Genomic DNA, 19,845 nt, shown 5'->3' with positions numbered 1-19,845 from the left:
TCATTTGCAAACTGGATACAATTAACTTAAGCTTGAATAAAGACTGGGAGTGGATGTGTCATTACACAGAGTAAAACTATTTCCCCATGTTTATCCCCCCCAGCCCCACACACACACTGTTCCTCACACGTTCTTGTCAACTGCTGGACATGGCCCACCTTGATTATCACTACAAAAGGTCCCGTCCCCCCGCTGCTCGTTGCTCACCTTACCTGATCACTCTCGTTACAGTGTGTATGGTAACTCCCATTGTTTCATGTTCTCTGTGTATATAATCTCCCCACTGTATTTTCCACTGAATGCTTCTGATGAAGTGAGCTGTAGCTCGTGAAAGCTTATGCTCAAATAGATTTGTTAATCTCTAAGGTGCCACAAGTCCTCCTTTTCTTTTTGCGGATACAGACTAACACGGATGCTACTCTGAAACCAGTAAATCTACAGTTTGCAAATCCCTGCACTCTGATGTACTACTGCCCTGAGAACTCAACATCCAAATACCACCTTGGCTGTTCATTTTATTCATCTGACAGGAGAAGAAAAACTGCTAATGCTTTAAATATTTCATCATGAAACATTCCTGCTAGCTAAGTAATAACCGTATCCTGGGCTGCCAGGCACTCCTGACAGCTTATACGGAACTGGGTTCAGTTCTGACTGTGTAAATCGCAAGCGCCAAGTAGCTATTTTTAGTTAGATGTTTTCTGTTGGGCAGCTACTTAAAGTTCACCATTTAACCTTGCACTTATCTTTTGTTGTTGTTGCTTTTCAGAATAAAACATGAAAATATAGTTGCACTGGAAGACATATATGAGAGTCCAAACCACTTGTATCTGGTCATGCAACTGTAAGTACTGCCATTAACTAACCAACCAACCTATCTATCTTGTCAAAATTGTCAGCATTTTTGTTTATTTGTTTCTTTAACCAAGAAGGTGGGAACAGATTAGAAGTATTTACTCATTTGGCTATGTCTGAGGAAGACCCTGAAGATGGGTGAAGTGATGCTTAAAACACTATGGGCCAGATATTGATGCTTTTGCTGAAATTGTGTAATATTATTCTGTGAATAGTCTGTCACAGTTTCAGGGTCACTGCACTTGCATTCCCCTCCTGGTGGTCTATCTAGGGCACCCACTCTAGGCTCCTGGCTTCTCAGCTGTCACCTGTCTTAGGCAGAAACCCCTGTCTCACTCCCTGCTAACTAGGGTAATAAGCTGCACAGCTCCCCAATTTACACTGTGACATCTCCTGCAAGCCAGACTGCCTAAAAGGCCAGTGTCTGCACTTTGCTTTCCCTCTAGAGCCTGAGACTAGTGTATTGCTTGCAGTTAGAAGTTACCACATAACTCTTTCTAAACAAGCACATTTATTCTTAAGGTGAAAGTATTACAGACAAAACACATTAAAAATATAAAAGAACTTGCATGCATGCTAAACAGTTTATTAGAGATCACCCCCCAACTCCAACCTTTGGCTCTGGTAGATGTTAGTCCTTCAAAACCACAACTTTATACAGCTCGTGCCTTTGATCTCCAATCTCCATGAACAGGCAATCAGCAGACAAGGACCCACTCCTTAGGTTGTAGCTTCAAAAGGCTGGGTTTTTACATAACCGGGGGTGGGGAATTTGCATTAACCTCTCTCTAGGTATTCCCCAGGAAATACACTTCACACTTAGGGTATGCATCCGATGAAGTGAGCTGTAGCTCACGAAAGCTTATGCTCAAATGAATTGGTTAGTCTCTAAGGTGCCACAAGTACTCCTTTTCTTTTCACACTTATTGTGACCAAAGTCTCCCAGGCCTCACATCACATCTCCCCCTAAAGAGGTTACATACAATCCTGGCTTATGGCTATCCGACCTATGGCATAATACATAAACTTTGCCTTAACACAATATATCGCTAAAGAGATTTAAATCTAATAAGGTCTCTCCCAAGGTTATGGAAGAAATTGCAATATCTGTCAGTGTCTCATTCAAATCAGCAGGGCTACTCACAGAGTAAAGTACTAGCTGGATTGTGCGAGGGGATCAGTATCTGGCCCCATATGTATAAAATTTCTACAATTCAGTTGTCTGGGAACCACTCTCCCCTTTTTCATTTTTCTGAAATAAAAGATTGTGAAAGCAACCATAAGAATAAGCCCTGGCTGATGTAGTCTTTACTGAGATATAGAGGATCAAAGATGATAAGGACACGTGTGTATTTAAATATGGAAATGAGAAGATGGTACCCATTAGCCAACTGTGAAAAGAAATGTCTGCCTTGTCTGACCACAGTGCTCAAACAATACCAGTGGAGCAGATGAGGGGCGTACACTGAGCACCTGTCCAAATATTGATCTCTTGGACGGTAAGAGAGTCAGATGGAAATCACTTGCCACCACTAGTGGAATATAGGCTCACCTTGACAGTAGTTCTCTGAATATTATTTCTGTCCCTCCATGCTCCCATTATAATCATGGCAACTTCTTATGTGGAGACAACATTGAGAATTATCTCTTGATTCTGGTGTGGCCAACTCATTACGTGAACTGATACAAGCTGGAAGTATCAGAGAGGGCAAAACTAGAACTGGATGGACGAAAGAAAAAAAGAAAAACATTAATGGAAAGCATTCACTAAAGGTCTGATCCAACTCCCACTGAACTCAATAGGAAGTCTATTGACTTCAATAGGAGCTGGTTCAGATCTTAAATTGAGAGCCTAATTCTCCTTTCTGATGCTCACTGTCTGTCTGTCATTGACAGTGCAGATCTCTATTGCATACTCTTTTCTGTATTCATTCTTTGTGGTGAAAACCTTCTCTGACATTACAGAGTAGAGAGATGAGTCAAGCTTTGTTCTATTACATGAGAAATTCCTTTGGCAAAACCATAACCTTTCTTCTCCTCCATTCTTCCCTTCAATCCTGGTTGGAGAGAAAAGGATCATATCACCTAGTTGCAAAGGGAGTTCCTCCAGTTGTTACTATGTGGTCACTTCCATCAGAATACTAAAAGGGATTGGGTAGGGGGAAATACAAGAGTTGAGAAAGCAGGTGGAGATTCAACGTTTTGCTTTTCAAAATCTGGTTTAGAAACCCTGAGTTGAAATTAAAATGTCCTCCTACCTACATATTGCTATACATTGTCCAGTTCTCAGTCAGCTGGATCATCCCCGTGCCAGATATATTTAATCTTATTTATTATGATAGCCACTAGGAATTGAACCAAAGATTGGGAGCTTGCTGTGTGAGGTGCTGTACAAAGAAGATAGTCCCTGCCCAAAGTACTGCAGGGGAAGTGGCAAAGGAATATCAGAGACCTAAAAATTCCAACAAACCAACTGAATTTCTCAAAATATCAATTTTGTGACCAATTGTCTAAGACTACTTGCTTTTGTTTAACGTCTTTAGTAAAATATCAAATATTATTTATTAATATATTTAATTTCAGGTAAACCCTGATTTTCTAAACTCCATATGTCTGAATCTGCATCTCACCTGAAATTTGTGTCTTGCCCTGAATCCAAATGTTTATTTAATCTAAAATCCATTGTTCTGAAATTGTGGTTTTAAGGTTTCAGACATTCAGTACTACTTCCGTAAAACTGGAGTTCACCTGTTTTCTCTGTGTTATTGGTAACCTGCTAAGGGACTATTTGGGCTGAAATTAAGAGGAGGAAAATTGAAGATCAGGGAAGACTTCTCCACTGTGAGATCTCAGACCCAAGGAAGTAGTAGAAGCCTCATAGCTCAAGTTATTTAAAAGCAGACTTGACAAAGCACTAGAAATATCTCAGAGAGAACAATTCCACACTGTCAAGGAGATAGGTATTCCCCCTGTCTGGATTCTTACATTTTTATGGGCTTGTTTTCACTACATTGATATCTCAAACTATAACTTGAGTTTTGCCCTAACCCAACTTCCTTACACACATATGGCAGTGGTGGCCAACCTGCGGCACCCTTTCCACAGCACCCATTGGCCGGGAACGGTGAACCGCGGCCACTGGGAGTTGCGGGCGGCCATGCAAATGTAAACAAACAGTCTGGTGGGCCACCAGCAGATTACCCTGATGGGCCGTGTGCTGCCCATGGGCTGCAGGTTGCTCACCGCTGCACTATGGTCTTTAGCTTAAGTTGGTGCTTTATGCTCCTGCTAGCTGGCTTTCTTGGGTGGGTTGAAGCTGGAATGTTGCTGACATTGGAGCTGGTAATGCAGTGGGAATTCAGCTGCTTTAGTTACAACAACTCATTGGATGCTAATACAATCACTCTGTTAATCCAATCCAGTGTTGTTTGCAGTGTGGTCATCACCCTCACTTCCTGGAGTGGAGTATCTTGAGTGTACTAGCTCAGGGTAGCAGTTGCAATGAAGAGGAGCCCTCTTATGTGTATTTTAGCTATAATTTGGCATGCCAGGGGGATATTTATCAATGTATTTTTCTTCTCATTCATAATTTACCTCTTCATTCTGTAGCAAATTCTCTTTTTGTTATTTAAATATTTGTAAAACAGGTTGACTAGAAGTTGGATTTTAACGACCTCAGCTGGGGTAATGAACGCAGCTCCATTAAGATGCATTGGAGCTCCACTGAAACCAATAGAGCTGATCCCATTTATACTAATCGAGGGTGTAGCACTAAATATTTCCTTCAGGTGGAGTGAAGGGAAGAGTTGTTTCATGTGTTCTGATTGCTATACACTAGATTGAGATTAATCCTGTATTTCCTGTCTTTTAAAATATGAGGAAAAATCCTATAGAAATTACTAGATCTTTTTATTGCCTTTTATCCCAGGTACTTGCTGCAAGTCAAACAAAGCCAGACTGGTTCTGGCTCTGCGTGGGATACAGCAAGGAAATACTCTTCTTCCAGTACTCCCTAGGGAGAGGGTCAAATCACCCAAGTGGGAGGGGAGGAGGTAGACAAGTATTCAGCCCCGCTGTGTGCTGGCCCATAGCATAGACTTCTGAATGTTTGGCATTTAGGACTAAAACGCCACTAAATTCCTAAGAATTAAAATCAATTTAACGTGCCCCATTTCCTGGATTCCAAATAGGAAGATTTACACCTGACGTTTCCTAGGGAACATCAGCTGGTTGCTACCATAGCTCAGATACATTATGTGGAGCTAGGCACCCATTTGATTACACCTCTGCCTAATTTGCTATTATATTTCTTGTGTTTTAGTTCTATTTCTTGTGTAGTCTTCAGTTATCTCTTGCCTTGAAAAAGCCAGTCCTACTCGGTTTTACTTATATTTAAAACCTGCCTTTGTTTGGAGGAGCAGCGTATAACTTCAGCTGTACTCTGGGAAAGGGCATTTTGATTAAAATAGAGACGATCGGAGGGAACATTAGAACCATAGGTAGTTTACAGGCAGAAAGGTATTTTTCTTCTTTGTGAGAGACCCAAAGATCCCCCAGCTTTGGGAGGGTTCACTGTTTGAGTATGGATCTGAATTTGGGGGCTGGCCTTTTATTTCTGACAGACTGTAATGAATGCAAATCGGAGAACCCCCCAAACTTTTTGGGGGTTGAAATCTAGATCTACATTTTGTAGCTTGGATCCATCCATCTGTGCTCTAGATGTGAGTAACTCTGAATGGTGTTAATAGAAAAAGAGCCCTCCCTTCTACACTGAGCAGGGAATACACTCCAGAGTTCTAGCTGTTTAAAACAGGGCATAGGAAGGGTTGTAAGCTGCACTCTGATACCCTGGGAGTAAACGGTTTGGAAGGCTTCAGAGCTTATAGTACAACGTTTGCAATTTTGACCATGCATAAAAGCAAGTTTTTCTGGTTTTAAAAAAAAAAAAAGGGTCACTAAATGTTTTGTTCAAATAACATCAACAAGTGATGCTTCCAAGACAGCACAAAATCAGTGTCAAATCCATGTCTGTATAACACGGTGTAGCGACAGGACAACTCACCAGTGCAGCGCCTCCTACGGGTTGTCTTGGGAATTAGCTCTTCCAGCCCAGAGCGCCCTCTGCAGGCCAGTGTCTTGCCTGCCGCTGGCATCCGTGTCCCTCCCGGACCCCGGTGCCCTTGACCCTGGGGCTCTGCCCCAGCAGTACCCCCACACTCTGGGTCTCCCCTCCCTGGGGAACACCCAACCCTCTAAACCCACCTTGCCTCAGTGGCTACTGCCAGTCATCATCTAACCCCCACTCACTAGGGCAGACTGCAGCGTAATGGTCACTCATCATTGGCAAGGGTTTAGGACAAGCTGCCTCTGCCTATTCCCAGGCTGCCCCTCTGCAGCCCCAGTATCTTTCTGGGACTTTACCAAGGCCTGCAGCCTGGGGATTTACCAGGCTGGAGCTCCCCAGTTCCCTTTACCCTTCCCCAGCACTGCTCCGCTCCGCTCCGCTCCGCTCAAGGTACCTCGCTCTCAGGCAGCTAGCCCTTCCCTCTCCAGGACTAGAGTGAGACTCCACTACTTCTGGCCCATAGCCCTCTCATAAGGGCCAGCTGGGCCCTGATTGAGCTGGCCACTGCTGTGGTCAGCTACACAATCAGCTTTGCTTGGCTGTTTTAATTCCTTTTCTCCAGCTGCAGCCCTCGCCAGGGCTGCTTTAACCCCTTCAAGGCCAGAGCGGGGTGAGCACCCCGCTACACACTGCTTTGAAAAAAGTATTACTAATTTTCCCATGGGCTTTTTTGTGTAGTGCTCATTGCTGTAGTATCACGGTGCTTGACAAATATTCATTATTTACACAACAACCCTGTGAGATATGGGGCTATTATTATCCCCGTTTACAGATGGGGAACCAAGGTAGAGAGAGATTTAGGTCAGAAGTATCCACTCATTGTGGGTGCTCAGTTTGAGACATCGAGGGCCTGATTTTTCAGAGTACTGAGGACATGGCTACACTGGAAACTTCAAAGCGCTGTCGCGAGAGCGCTCCCACGGCAGCGCTTTGAAGTGCGAGTGTGGTCGTGCGCGAGTGCCAGGAGAGAGCTCTCCCAGTGTTCCTGGTAATCCACCTCCATGAGGGGATTAGCTCCGAGCACTGGGAGCCGTGCTCGGAGCCTGTCTACACTAGCGCTTTAAAGCACTCTGACTTGCTGTGCTCAGGGGGGTGATTTTTCACTCCCCTGAGCCAGCAAGTTAGAGCGCTATAAAATGTATGTGTAGCCAAGCCCTTACACATTTTCTATGTTTATAGCATGGCTCCCATTGACTTTAGTCGCAGCTGTGAGTGCTCAGCACTGTCAGGAATAAGGCCTTGCAGCTGTGAGTCTCCTGACAGGCTAATGAGCACAGCTGGGCCACATCAGCTAGGCCAGCTGACAGACTGCCTCGCCTGAGTCTCTGAGGAAGTTAGCAGGCCTTTTCTTAAGCCCAGCAGCAACTCCCTAGCTGTTCAATGCACATGCTTGTGGATTCCGCTTCCCTCTGCTTGGCTTACTTCTGTCCTGCACCCAGCCTTGATTCTTCCCTGTACTTGGCTGTTTTCCAGTCTTGTCTCAGCCTTGCTCCTGCTCTGGAACCAGCCCTGCTCCTGTCTTCTCTGTCTCCACCGATCCCGTTCTGACCTTCGGCTCCAGTTCCTGGCTTTGGCTCTGTCTTGACCCTTGGCTTTGGCATTCAAGCCTTGACTTTGGTTCTGACTCTTGGCTCTGATTCCTGGCTTGGACTCTGCCTTGGCTCTGGCATTTGGACTCTGACTCTGGTTGTGACTGTTGCTCTGCCCACAATCCGGTCTCCTAACAAACATTTCTACAAATCAGATGCCAGGGTCTCAAGTTGGGCACCCAGAAAATAAGGCATACGCAATTAGTGACCACTTATGAAAAGTTTGGGTTAAGTGACTTGCCCAGCATCACATAGAAACTCTGTGGCAGGGCAGGGATAAAGTCCATGTCTCCAAAGCACCACTGAATTGCCCTAAGCATGAGACTGACCTAGCAGTTCTCGGCCTCATTCATAACATACTATACAACTTCTGCAACAAATGAAGCATGAGTCCTACTGCACAACACTGTTTCATCCCTGGAGCACAATCCATTCTATGTGCTGAACAAGGTAGGGAGGGATCCTGTGTGGGAAGGGGGAAACTGTGTGATCATGTAATTAAAGAATATATCATAATGCATAGGTACAAGGGGGCCATGCTAAGGTTTAACAGGCAACCTTAATTTTGGAATTTCCTAACTTTTGAGTGAATTTGCAACCATAATGTGCTTTTAACATATTTATTTCTGTGAAAATTCTGTGCTTTTTACAAAAGCAAAATGAAAAAACAGAAATTCCATCATGTGGCATTGTATTGATACCCACATGGGTCCTCAGCAGGGTGGAAAACTTTAGAGCCACCACACATAAGCTATTGGAATAAGTGACAGCAGTAATAGGCTATGCAGTGTTTTGTAGCTGTGTCAGTCCCAGGAGAGACAAGGTGGGTGAGGTAATATCTTTTATTGGACTCCTAGAAACCATCCTCCAACCACTCACCACACAAAGGCCCAGCTTCCTCCAGGACATGACCGACTTCCTCCACAAACTCTGCAACATGAACAATCTCCCTCAGAACACCATCCTTGCCACCATAGATGTCATTTCCCTATACACCAGCATCCCTCAAAATGACAGCATAGCTGCGTGCGTCAAATATTTACAAGACAATAGACAACACTCAGATATTCACCCCAAACACATCGCCAGACTCATCCATTTTATCCTCACCCATCACAATTTTACATTCAACAACAAACACCTTGTCCAAACATGACAGGGAACATCTATGGATACTAGGATGTCTCCCTAATATGCCAACCTCCTCATGGGCCACCTTGAAGAAGCATTTCTGGACAAATGCAACACAAAAACAATGATATACTTGCAGTTCATCTGATATTTTCATCCTCTGAACAGACAATTTAAATTCTTTCATAGATTTCCACCATAACTTCAACAACTATCCATTCACTAAATTCTCTCTGGAACACTCCCACATCAGCATTGACTTCCTGGACACCATGATCAACTTCAACAATGGAACTCAACAGACAAAAAAATACAATAAACCCATGGATCACCACACCAGCCTTCATAGATCCATTAACCAGTCCAAACACACCAAGAAATCTGTTATCAATAGCCAGGCACTCAGATACCACAGGATATGCTCTGAGGAGAAAATCTGAGGAGAAAGTTCAGGCTATACACCTTAAACACACTTAAAACTGCCTTTATCAAACAGGGACACTCCACCAGAGAAGTGGATCACATCATGGAACAGGCCACCCAAATACCCAGAGAGAACTTGCTTCAACAGAGAAATAAAACCCTGTCGTATCACACTCTCCTAGTTGTCACCTACAACCCCACACTGGAGCCTATATGCTGTATCATCAAACAACTACAAGCCATACTTGGTAAGGATCCCATCTTGAAAGAAATATTTCCTGAATCCCCTCCTCTAGCCTTCAAATAACCTCCCAACTTCTTCAAGCACATCATCAAAAGCAAGCTCCCCACAAACCAGTACACTCCAACTCAAAGCACCACCAGACCCTGCCAGAACAACAGATACAAAACCTGCAGAAACATCTCCACTGCTACAATGATCAACACCCCCACAACACACCTTTCCAGATCCATGAGTTCTACACATGCCTATCACAACATGTGGTGTACCTCATCCAGTACATTAAATGCCCCAATAACTACTGTGTGGGTGAAACCAGACAATCACTGTGCTCTCAGATAAACTCATACAGGAAAATGATAAAAGACAAAAACACCATATCACCTGTGGGTGACCACTTTTCACAAAGCGATCACTCTATATCTAACCTATCAGTCCTCATCTTCGAAGGAAACCTGCACAACACTTTTTCAAAAGATGAGCCTGGGAGCTTAAATTCATAACTTTCCTACACACTAAAAATCATGGACTATATAAAGACACTAGATTTATGGCTTATTAAAACAAGCTCTAATCCACTAACAACCCTCCCCCACACCCTGCTGCTTCCCCCCCCCCTTCCTTTCCTCCCTATGACTGGAGGGCTGTTAACGGGCCACTTCACTTTGAATGGCCCCTTGAAACATGTGTTAACTCAGGGGTGGGCAAACTTTTTGGCCTGAGGACCACATTGGGGTTGCGAAACTGTATGGAGGGCTGGGTAGGAAAGGCTGCACCTCCCCAAACAGCCTGGCCCCACCCCCTCCCACTTCCCACCCCCCTCAAAACCCTCGACCCATCCAACCCCCACCCCTAACCACCCCACAGGACCCCACCCCCTATCTAACCCCCCCCCGTTCCCTGTCCCCTGACTGCCCGCTCCCTATCCACACCCTCACCCCCTGACAGGCCCCCCAGGACTCCCACACCTATCCAACCCACCCTGTTCCCCATCCCCTGACCCCCCACGAACCTCCGCCCCATCCAACTCCCCTTCTCCCTGCCCTCTGACTGCCCCCCAGGACCCCCTTCCCCATATCCAAACCCCCCCCCCCCACTCCCTGCCCCTTTACCATGCTGCTCAGAGCAGCAGGAGCTTGCAGCCCGGCTGGTGCCAGCCACACTGCCCGCGCTGCCCGGCAGGAGTGGCGGGCCAGAGTGCTGGCAGCGCGCTGAGGCTGCGGGAGAGGGGCTGGGGGCTAGCCTCCCTGTCCGGGAGCTCAGGGGCTGGGCAGGACAGTCCTGTGGGCCGTAGTTTGCCCACCTCGAGGTTAACTACTTATGCTAAACTATCTGTTCCATTTTGTATTTAACTGTGACACTCTAATAAGTTTCCTAGATCTGAAGAAGAGCTCTGTGTAGCTTGAAAGCTTGTGTCTGTTGGTCCAATAAAAAATATTACCTCACCCACCTGGTCTTAGCAGCAATAGGCTGTCATCCAATTTGTGTACCAGCAATAGAGGGGATGGGATATTTTGCCAGTGGCTTTCAAAGTTATTTGCTGAGAACAGAGGAATGGAGAGACTCAGGAATCTTGGGTTCACTCCAGAATCTGGAGGGGAGCGTGCTCTAGTGGGCACAGACTGTTTTGCCAAGTCTCCCCAAACGTGACCCTTTCTGCCCTGTCCCTTCCAACCTGTTCCTGTCCCTGTCCCAGCCTTGTCTCTTCCCCACTCATGAGTCTTCATCTCAGTCCCATTCTCCTCACTTCAGTCTCAGTTTCCACTCCTCAGGCATCTCTTCTGGTCCAGTCTCCTTATTCAGCCAGTCCCAGTTCCCCATCTCTGGCGATCTCTTCTTTACCATGGCCTGCTGTAACCCCCACCTCCCACGCCCATGTTCCCACTCCTAATCTCCCTCCCTGGGCTCCTTGTAAAAGGTCAGTATCCTGTCCTCCCGCGCTGTCTCCTTGCTCCAGTCTCTTTGCCCAGTCACTGCCAGTTCTCACCCAACCCATAGGTTGCCAGTACCCGGCTCCTTTCTTAGCAAGTCTCTCTTCTCCCCGTGGCCCCTGGCTCCTCATCCAGTATCAGTTTCCCCCCATCTACTGCTTTTGCCTTCCCCACCTTGTTTCTTTTCCTGGCTCCCCGTCTCTTTGGCCAGCTAGTCCCAGTCCTCACTAGTCTCCTTGTCCCAGTCTGCTCCACACACCACTCCTGCAGGTCTGGCTTTTGTTCCCTCTGCATTTTTAACAGGCCACGTCCTCTGCCACTACCTCAGCCCAAAAGGGTTGGGGAGGAGTGCCATTAAGAACAAAGGAGAGCCGGGCTCCCTGCTCTAAGCCTGACCAGCATAGGGACAGCAAAAGGCACGTTCCTGTTAGAGAGGCCACCTCCCTGCCAAATGTCATGTCCCTACTCCACAGCCTGACGGGAGCTAGAACTGTACAAAGAACAGGTTGCCAGGATTTTGTAACATGGTCATAGACTGACCAATGTATTTTTCTGTAGCCTCGTTCTCAGACAGGGCTGAACCATTTTGGATGAAATCTTCTAGAGGAATTCAGTCCAAAGCAGACACCCAGCATGTAGAATTTCAGCCCAAATGGTTAAAGATTGGTGAAGTTATAAGCAACTGAAAATGCGGTCTTATAATAGAAAGTGTTGGGTGACCTTAATAATAGGTGGTGCTACCAGCCGCATGTATAATATAAAAATATGAAAATGAGATCGGAGCTATTCCCGCTTCCACATGAGGATTCTGCAAAGAAATTACTAATACTGCATAATGGAGATGTGTGTAGAAAAGCACCATAGAGCATTTGGGATTGATTTTTCCCAGAATTGTTGTAATTTCGTGCTTCCTCTGTGAATTCAAATGATGAGCTTTCAAACTAAGGTACCCACTGCTCCATTCCTAATGTTGATGCCATGTAATAACATTAAGATCTGAGCAACTAGTTACCTGCTGAGAATGAAGACAAACAATAAATAATTGAGAGGGGTTTGTTTCTTTTGTTTGCGGAGTTCAGTATTTCTCCAGGGGATACTGGAGAGGAGTGGGGAAGCTGAAGTATTTCCAGGAGTAAATGTTTGGTTGAACTCATTGGCTTGTTTTAAAGATAAGATTTGTTTGAGATTAATCATAGACTTTCTGGTTGCCAGAGACTAAAGTGGGGGTGGGTCATTCACCAACAATAGCCGTATACCATGTTTCCTGAGATTTAGCAGTTATTTCCTCTTATATATATATATACAGGGATATGCCACTGTATTTTAGATACACTGGTGCAGTTATTATTCACAGATCATATATTGACTTTTTAATGATGTATATTATATACTCTGATATTTCTCGTTCATGCTAGAGAGCCATATATTAAAATGGATCTAATTTGGATATGCATGTATTTATTTGATACATAGTAAGGGACAGTAAGAGACCCCTACAAAATAATATTTCTGAGTATGACGGCCCTCCCACAAGTGATCATCATCAGGAATACTTGCAAGAGTAGTATGGAGCAGGATTTCACTCTACGTTATAACTGGGCTCTGTCCTGTTTTCATTGAAATCAGCTGGACTTCTGTCAATTACTACAGTGGGAACAGGATTGTGCTTATTGTCTAGAAGTTTAGGCCCCAGATTTGGCCTGCTTTTGAAATTATTTTAAATCTGATCAGGAGCTTCTTCCAAATTCCAAGATCTATATGTTCAAAAAGTCCTCACTCTGGCCTGGAAATCTGTGAACCAAATGTTTATTTGGCACCTACATTGTTTTCATGCGTGGAACTCAGTTGTTGATGTACAATTTGTGGGCCTGATCCTGCCACCCTCCACTCGCACGTATAGGCCTTCCTCATGTGCTAGTCTTGTTGAAGGCAATTGTAATGTTCAAATGAGAATGGCTTGCAAGAGTAGGGACACACACTCTTTGTTTGCACCTATGAAGCATGTAGCTAGGGATCTAATGAGAGCTAGTTTGAACACCCACATCTGAGTTTGTGTGCAAAACGTTTGCTGTCCAAATGAGGCCTTGATCTAGAAACAGTCCCTTTGACTTCAGGGGCTCTAAGGTTCTGATCTGGTGAAGTGCTGAACACATGTAACCTCAGTTCCCACTAAGCTGCACAGCTGCCTATTAAGCACCATGCATGTGCTCATGGCTACAGTGGGGAGAGATTCCTCTCCCCCGGCCCCAGCCCAGCCACGGACCTGCTGTCGCCGGGGGAGATGCACTTCTCCCCCGGCTCCAACCCAGCCCTGGCACAGACCTGCCGTGGCCGGGGGACGCACCTCTCCCCCGGCCCCAACCCAGCCTGGCCCGGACTTAGAATCATAGAATATCAGGGTTGGAAGGGACCCCAGAAGGTCATCTAGTCCAATCCCCTGCTCGAAGCAGGACCAATTCCCAGTTAAATCATCCCAGCCAGGGCTTTGTCAAGCCTGACCTTAAAAACCTCTAAGGAAGGAGATTCTACCACCTCCCTAGGTAACGCATTCCAGTGTTTCACCACCCTCTTAGTGAAAAAGTTTTTCCTAATATCCAATCTTGCCATGGCCGTGGGAGAGGCACCCCTCCGGAGGAGCTGGGGGGAGTTCTCTCTCCCCGTCACAGCCCCGGGGCAGCCTGCACCCCAAACCCCTCATTCCCAGCCCCCCCCAGATCACCACCAGCCAGAGCCATCACCCCCACTTCCACACCCCAAATCCCTGCCCCAGCCCAGAGCCCCCTCCCACAATCCAAACCCCTTGGCCTCACCCCACAGCCCAGAGCCCCCTCCTGCACTCCAAACCCTTCATCCACAGCCCCACCCCGGAGCCCACACCCCCAGCTGGAGCCCTCAACCCCCCCCCACCCCAACCTTCTGCCCCAGCACTGAGCCCCTCATCCCCAGCCGCACCCCAGAGCCCGCACCCCCACCCAGAGCCCTCACTCCCTGTAACGATGCTGGTTCTGGCAGGACCCAACTGAGAGTGCCAATTCAGGACAAATTGCTTCAAGCAGGGCAGTTACAGCCCAAGGCTGGAGTTTTTCCATCTCTAAGGCAAACCAAACCAGCCAAACAGAGCAGACTTTGGTCTCACCCCACTGGCTAACAACAAGTCACACAAGCAATTCCCTTAGACACTCCAGTTTCCCAATATCACCACCAGTGACACTCGTTATGGGGACAAATGGTTATGAAAACCAATACCCCAGTAAAAGAAAAAAGGTTCTCTCGATCCCAAAGGATCAAGCCCCAGACCCAGGTCAATATACAAATCAGATCTTACCCACAAATCACGCTGTTGCCAATCCTTTAGAATCTTAAATCTAAAGGTTTATTCATAAAAGGAAAAAGATATAGATGAGAGCTAGAATTGGTGAAATGGAATCAATTACACACAGTGATGGCAAAGTTCTTGGTTCAGGGTTGTAGCAGTGATAGAATAAACTGCAGGTTCAAATGAAGTCTCTGGAAAACATCCACAGCTGGGATGGGTCTTTCAGTCCTTGGTTCAAAGCTTCAGTGTAGCAAAGTCCCTCCAGAAGTATGAAGCAGGATTGAAGACAAGCTGGAGGAGCTGCAGCAGCTTTTTATATTCTCTTGTCATGTGGTCTCTGCTTTCTTTGTCCCAAAGACAAGCTGTCCATCACATGGCATGGAAAAACCTCAGAGCTCTGTTCATAGGTAGGTCCCTGCATACCTTGCTGAGTCCCAAGGTGTATCTGCCTTCTCTCAATGGGTCAGTTGTGTAGCTGATGGTCCTTAATGGACCATCCAGCAGGCTAGGCAGACCTGACGCCAACTTGTCTGGGGTGTCACCCAGAAGAATAGCACAATTTTGAACTACAGACAATATAGAGCCAATACTTATAACTTTAAATACAAAAATGATACACATATACAGATAGCATAATCATAACCAGCAAACCATGACCTTGTCTTAGACACCATATTGGACCCCCTTTATACCAGATTTGGTGCTGCTACAGGACCTTGGTTGCAACAGTGTTCTATACAGTCCCAGTTCAAGTCAATAACATCACACACCCCTGCACCCAACCCTCTGCCCAAGCCCTCTGGCCAAAGCAAAAGTTCCTCTCTTTGGGGGTATATAAAGTTCAAACAGCTAAGAACAAAACAACTCCTTCTGCCCTCCTCTGAATAAACAATCCTCCTTGCCCCTTCCCAAGCCAAACTGTGCTGGATCTGGCTGACTAACAACATTGACAGTAACTTTAACTCACAGGCACTAGGCGTTCTTGATTGTTGAAAGATCCTAACTGTAGTTTATTATTATAGTTATTTATTTATATTACAGCAACAGCCTGATGATTTGGGGTCCCACTGTGCAAAATATCAAACAAAAAGATGTGAAGATGTCATCCCTGCCCAAAAGAGTTCACAAGCTAAGAATTTTGATTGGAGAACCCAGGTTCTACCTGTGCTGTTCATGAGCTATATCTCCACACACGCAGACTTGTGGTAACCTTGTAAAAGTTCTGGAAACCAGCTGAACCAGATACTTACATATCTGCACTAAAGTCTATAGACTTTATTATTATTATCAAAAGCTATATTTCTAAGCACACACTAAGCCCACTGAATATTAAGTAAATAAAAGGTAGAAACTGAAGCACTAAGCAGTAGTTAAGCATTGAATTTCTTGTTTTAATAACCAATGCATGAATGCTCTCTGAATGCAGTGGAGCATATACTGTATTTGAAAGTGACATTTAAATTAAAATATTCAGCCTCAAAGAAAAACAACAAACAGTTAAGGGAAATGCCTTGTTTGCCAGTTTCCCTAAGTAGTATAGCAAGTATATGCTATATTACAAAACACTGGTACAAATACCACACAGATATCACATCAGGATGCTAATTAAACCAACACATAGACTTACAGGACAGGATGCCTTCTAGAGTTTCGTTCATATGCATGTTTCCCATGACTCATTACCCAGAACTAGAGTCAGAACTAAGTCTATGTCTACATTGCTGCCTATGTCAGCAAAATTTATGTCGCTCAGGGGTGTGAATATTCACACACACACACACACCCCGAGAGCAACATAAGTTACACCCACATAAGTGCTGGTATGCACAGCGCTATGTTGACGGGAGTTTCTTATGCTGTTTGCAGGGGTGGTTTTTAAATGCTGAAAGGAGAACTCTCTGTCATCAGCAGAAAGCGTCTTCACCAGACGCGCTGCAGCGGTGCCACTGGATCGGTACAGCTGCACCACTTAAGCACTGTACGTGTAGACGTGGCCTTAATGTCTAGTTCATGAGGATATTTCAGTGTCTGTCTCTGCAGCAGGACTGGTGCTTTAACAGCAGAATATACAGTCCTCCAAACATGCAGCTTAAGCAGGAGCTGTGCAGTTTACATGGTACATTAAGTATGAAACAGGCAGGATCTACTGTGTTTACACTTAAGATGGCGTCTAGAGTACCGGCATTCCACAGTAGATACACACCTCAGTGAAAGACGGGCTGCGTCCACACTGGTCACTACACTGTGTGACTACAAGCCACAATGAAAGGCACTGGCCAAGAGGAAAGGCTCTGGCAACATGGAACTGCCAGAGCCTTTCCCCACTTCCTCCCTGCTGCCTGAGCTGTTCTCTATTGCCTCCCTGCTGCCGGAGCCTTTCCCCTTTGCTGGAGCCTTTCACTGTGTGGGGAAAGGCTCCAGCTGCGAGGAGGGAGAAAGACACTACACTGCTAAAAATAGCAATATAGACATGGGAGGCTCTGCTTGGGCATCTAGAGAGCCCATGTAGGATATATACCCTAGGGTTCAGGCATGTAAGGCACTGCACTCTACTTGCCTCACCCTCTACACTTCTGTTCATACCCATGCTAGCTGGGTGGGCAATATCTGTACTCTACACATTACTGTAAGTGTAGACGTACCTGGCGCTCAGCAGCTGGTTGGTTTCATAGATGAGGACAGGAAACCAACTAGGTCTCAACATAGTGTACTCTTCTTTATTTCTAATAGTGCCATACTTCTGATGTCCTGCAAGCGTCTGACTGGAACATTTAGTGGGAACTAAGAGTTTGAGTGCCCAACTCCCGTTGAAAACCACTCTTAGACCACTTTGCAAATGCCAGCCTGTTCCCAAAATGTTCATTCTTGGTGATGAGGAATAGGACACATGATGGATTTTCATGATGGAAGGGCCCAATTTTCAGAAGCTCTGAGCACCGGTAGCTCCAGAGGAAGTCAGTGGGATCTGTGAGTTCCATGCTTCTAAAAACCAGGTCCAAAGATCCCACTGCACACTAGCATTGTTTTCTGTTTGTACCAGGGTCCAGAAGTTTGGTTCTCACCATCTTTTCCACTGTCCCCTCACCTCCTTCCTAACATGTCTGAAATAAAATTCTGCTCTTATTTACTGCCTAAGGCTCCTGCAGAGGGAAGCTTGAACATCAGTGTTGGATGGGGGTCCTTTGCCCTTCCCACAGTAAGTAGTCTTTAGAACAGGGGCAGGCAAACTTTTTGGCCTGAGGGCCACATCGGGTTTCAGAAATTGTATGGAGGGCCGGTTGGGGAGGCTATGCCAGGCTGTGTCCCCGCCCCCATCTGCCCTCCCTTACTTCTTGCCCGCTGGCGGCCCCCCCTCAGGACTCCTGCCCCATCCAACCACCGCTGTTCCCTGACGGCCCCCCCTACAGGACCCCTGCCCCATCCACCCCCAACCACCCCGCTCTCTGTCTCCTGACCGCCCCCGGAACCCCTGCCCCTGACTGCCCCCCACCGCCCCATCCAATTCCCCCTCCTTCCTGACTGCCCCCCGGGACCCCGGCCCCCATTCAACCCCCCCGTTCCCTGCCCTCTGACCGCCCCGAACCCATCCACACCCCCGCCCCCTGACCACCACCCCAAACTCCCCTGCCCTCTATCCAAACCCCCTGCTCCCTGCCCCCTTACCGCGCAGCACAGAGCACCGGTGGCTGGTGGGGCTACAGCCGCGCCGCCCAGAGCATTGCCTGGCCGCCCAGAGCATTGCACCGGTGCAGTGTAGTAAATTGCTCTCCCTAACGGCTACCATTGGCACATTCCTACGTGGAGCAGTTTAATACACTACACCAGCAGCATGGCGCGCTGAGGCTGCGGGGCAGGGGGAGCGGCGGGGGAAGGGCAAGGGCTAGCCTCCCGGCAGTAGCGTAGCTATTGGGGGGGGGGCGGGGCAGCAGCCGCTCCCCCGCTGAGCACAAGTGGCACCTTGTCAATGTCTTGGTGCCTTTTAAATTTTCCCCTGTTGAGGGAACAGGGGGACCAATCCAAAAAAAAGGGCGCCACCCACGGCGGCGCTTTAACTCACCTGGCGGCGCTCTGGGTCTTTGGCGGCGGGACCTTCACTCGCTCCGGGTCTTCAGCGGCACCGGAGCACCACCGAGTGAGTAAAAGCGCCGCAGCGGGTGGTGCTTTTTTTTTTGGATCGCTCCCCCCTGTTCCCTCCACCTGGCTATGTGGCTGCCTCCCGGGCCAGGAGCTCAGGGGCCGGGCAGGAGGGTCCCGCGGGCCGGATGTGTCCCATAGGCCATAGTTTGCCCACCTCTGCTTTAGAAGAAAGCAAAGGGGTATAACAAGAAGATAACTGGTCATGATACGGAGAGCAAATATGCTTGCTTTTAAGAGAGACAAGATGCTCCAACTCTGTGGTGATGGGTACAGTATAGACAAGACAAGAGAAGTGGTTTACTTCTGTCATTAGTAGTTATATGGCCCCCATCACCGTAGTACCACAGTCCTCAATGTGTTTATCCTCCTAACAGCTCTATGGGGTAGGGAAGTGGCTTTCCCACACTTTAGAGCTGAGGCACTGAGAGAACAAGTGACTTTCCGAAGCTCACCTAAGGAGTCTGTGGAGGAGCAGGGAATTGAACTGAGGTCTCCAGCTTGCACCCTTGCCCCGGACTATGCTTCCTTCTTTTACTTTACGGAAGAACACCCTAAGATGGTAAGAGTTCTGCTACCCAAGCTTCAGCTGCCTATCAAAGGAATCAAAACTGGGTTTTTCAGAATCTAGATCTGGTATTTAATAGAAATGGGCTCAAACTTCAAAATATGTGGGCTTAGATTCAAGCCATCCCTAGTATTTAATGGATTCAGAATGTCATTTTATTGGTTCGTTGTGGTTTGTCATGCTACAAAGATGTATTGACCAAATGACACTATACTGATACCATCTTTGAGATAGCCATCTAATCTACAGGGATTAATTGCACTATAGTCCAATATTTTCCATCGGGACTGTGCAAGTTACTGAACTGATAGTAAACTGAACCACTGGTTCTGTACCACTTGGAAATGAGCAGTGGTTATTCCTCCAGGAGCAGTTTCTGCATATTTTTGTGTTTGAAAGAAAGATGATTAAATTGACCAACGTACACTCCAAAGTCCGTGATAGGAAACTGTTTCTCTTCCTTTCTGTGCCAGTGGCTGAGAGGAGGTAAGCAGGGTGGAAAAGTTTAAAGTCCAGGAAGTGATCAGGAATG

At 46.6% G+C, this 19,845-nt stretch overlaps 1 protein-coding gene across 2 annotated transcripts in view; it reads left to right on the top strand.

Moving 5' to 3' along the window:
• Positions 1–19,845, top strand: part of CAMK1D (calcium/calmodulin dependent protein kinase ID) — a 378,222-nt gene that overhangs the window by 225,386 nt on the left and 132,991 nt on the right. For both annotated transcript variants that reach the window (XM_073328749.2, XM_073328750.2), the window contains exon 3: positions 770–844. In XM_073328749.2, the coding sequence (XP_073184850.1) occupies positions 770–844 (75 nt within the window). The remainder of the gene's footprint in view (positions 1–769; positions 845–19,845) is intronic.

Source organism: Lepidochelys kempii, chromosome 1 (genome assembly GCF_965140285.1).
Source record: "Lepidochelys kempii isolate rLepKem1 chromosome 1, rLepKem1.hap1, whole genome shotgun sequence".
NCBI classification, from domain to species: Eukaryota; Metazoa; Chordata; order Testudines; family Cheloniidae; genus Lepidochelys; species Lepidochelys kempii.
Note: the sequence above shows the minus strand (reverse complement) of the source record. Positions and strands in the feature narration are given on the sequence as shown.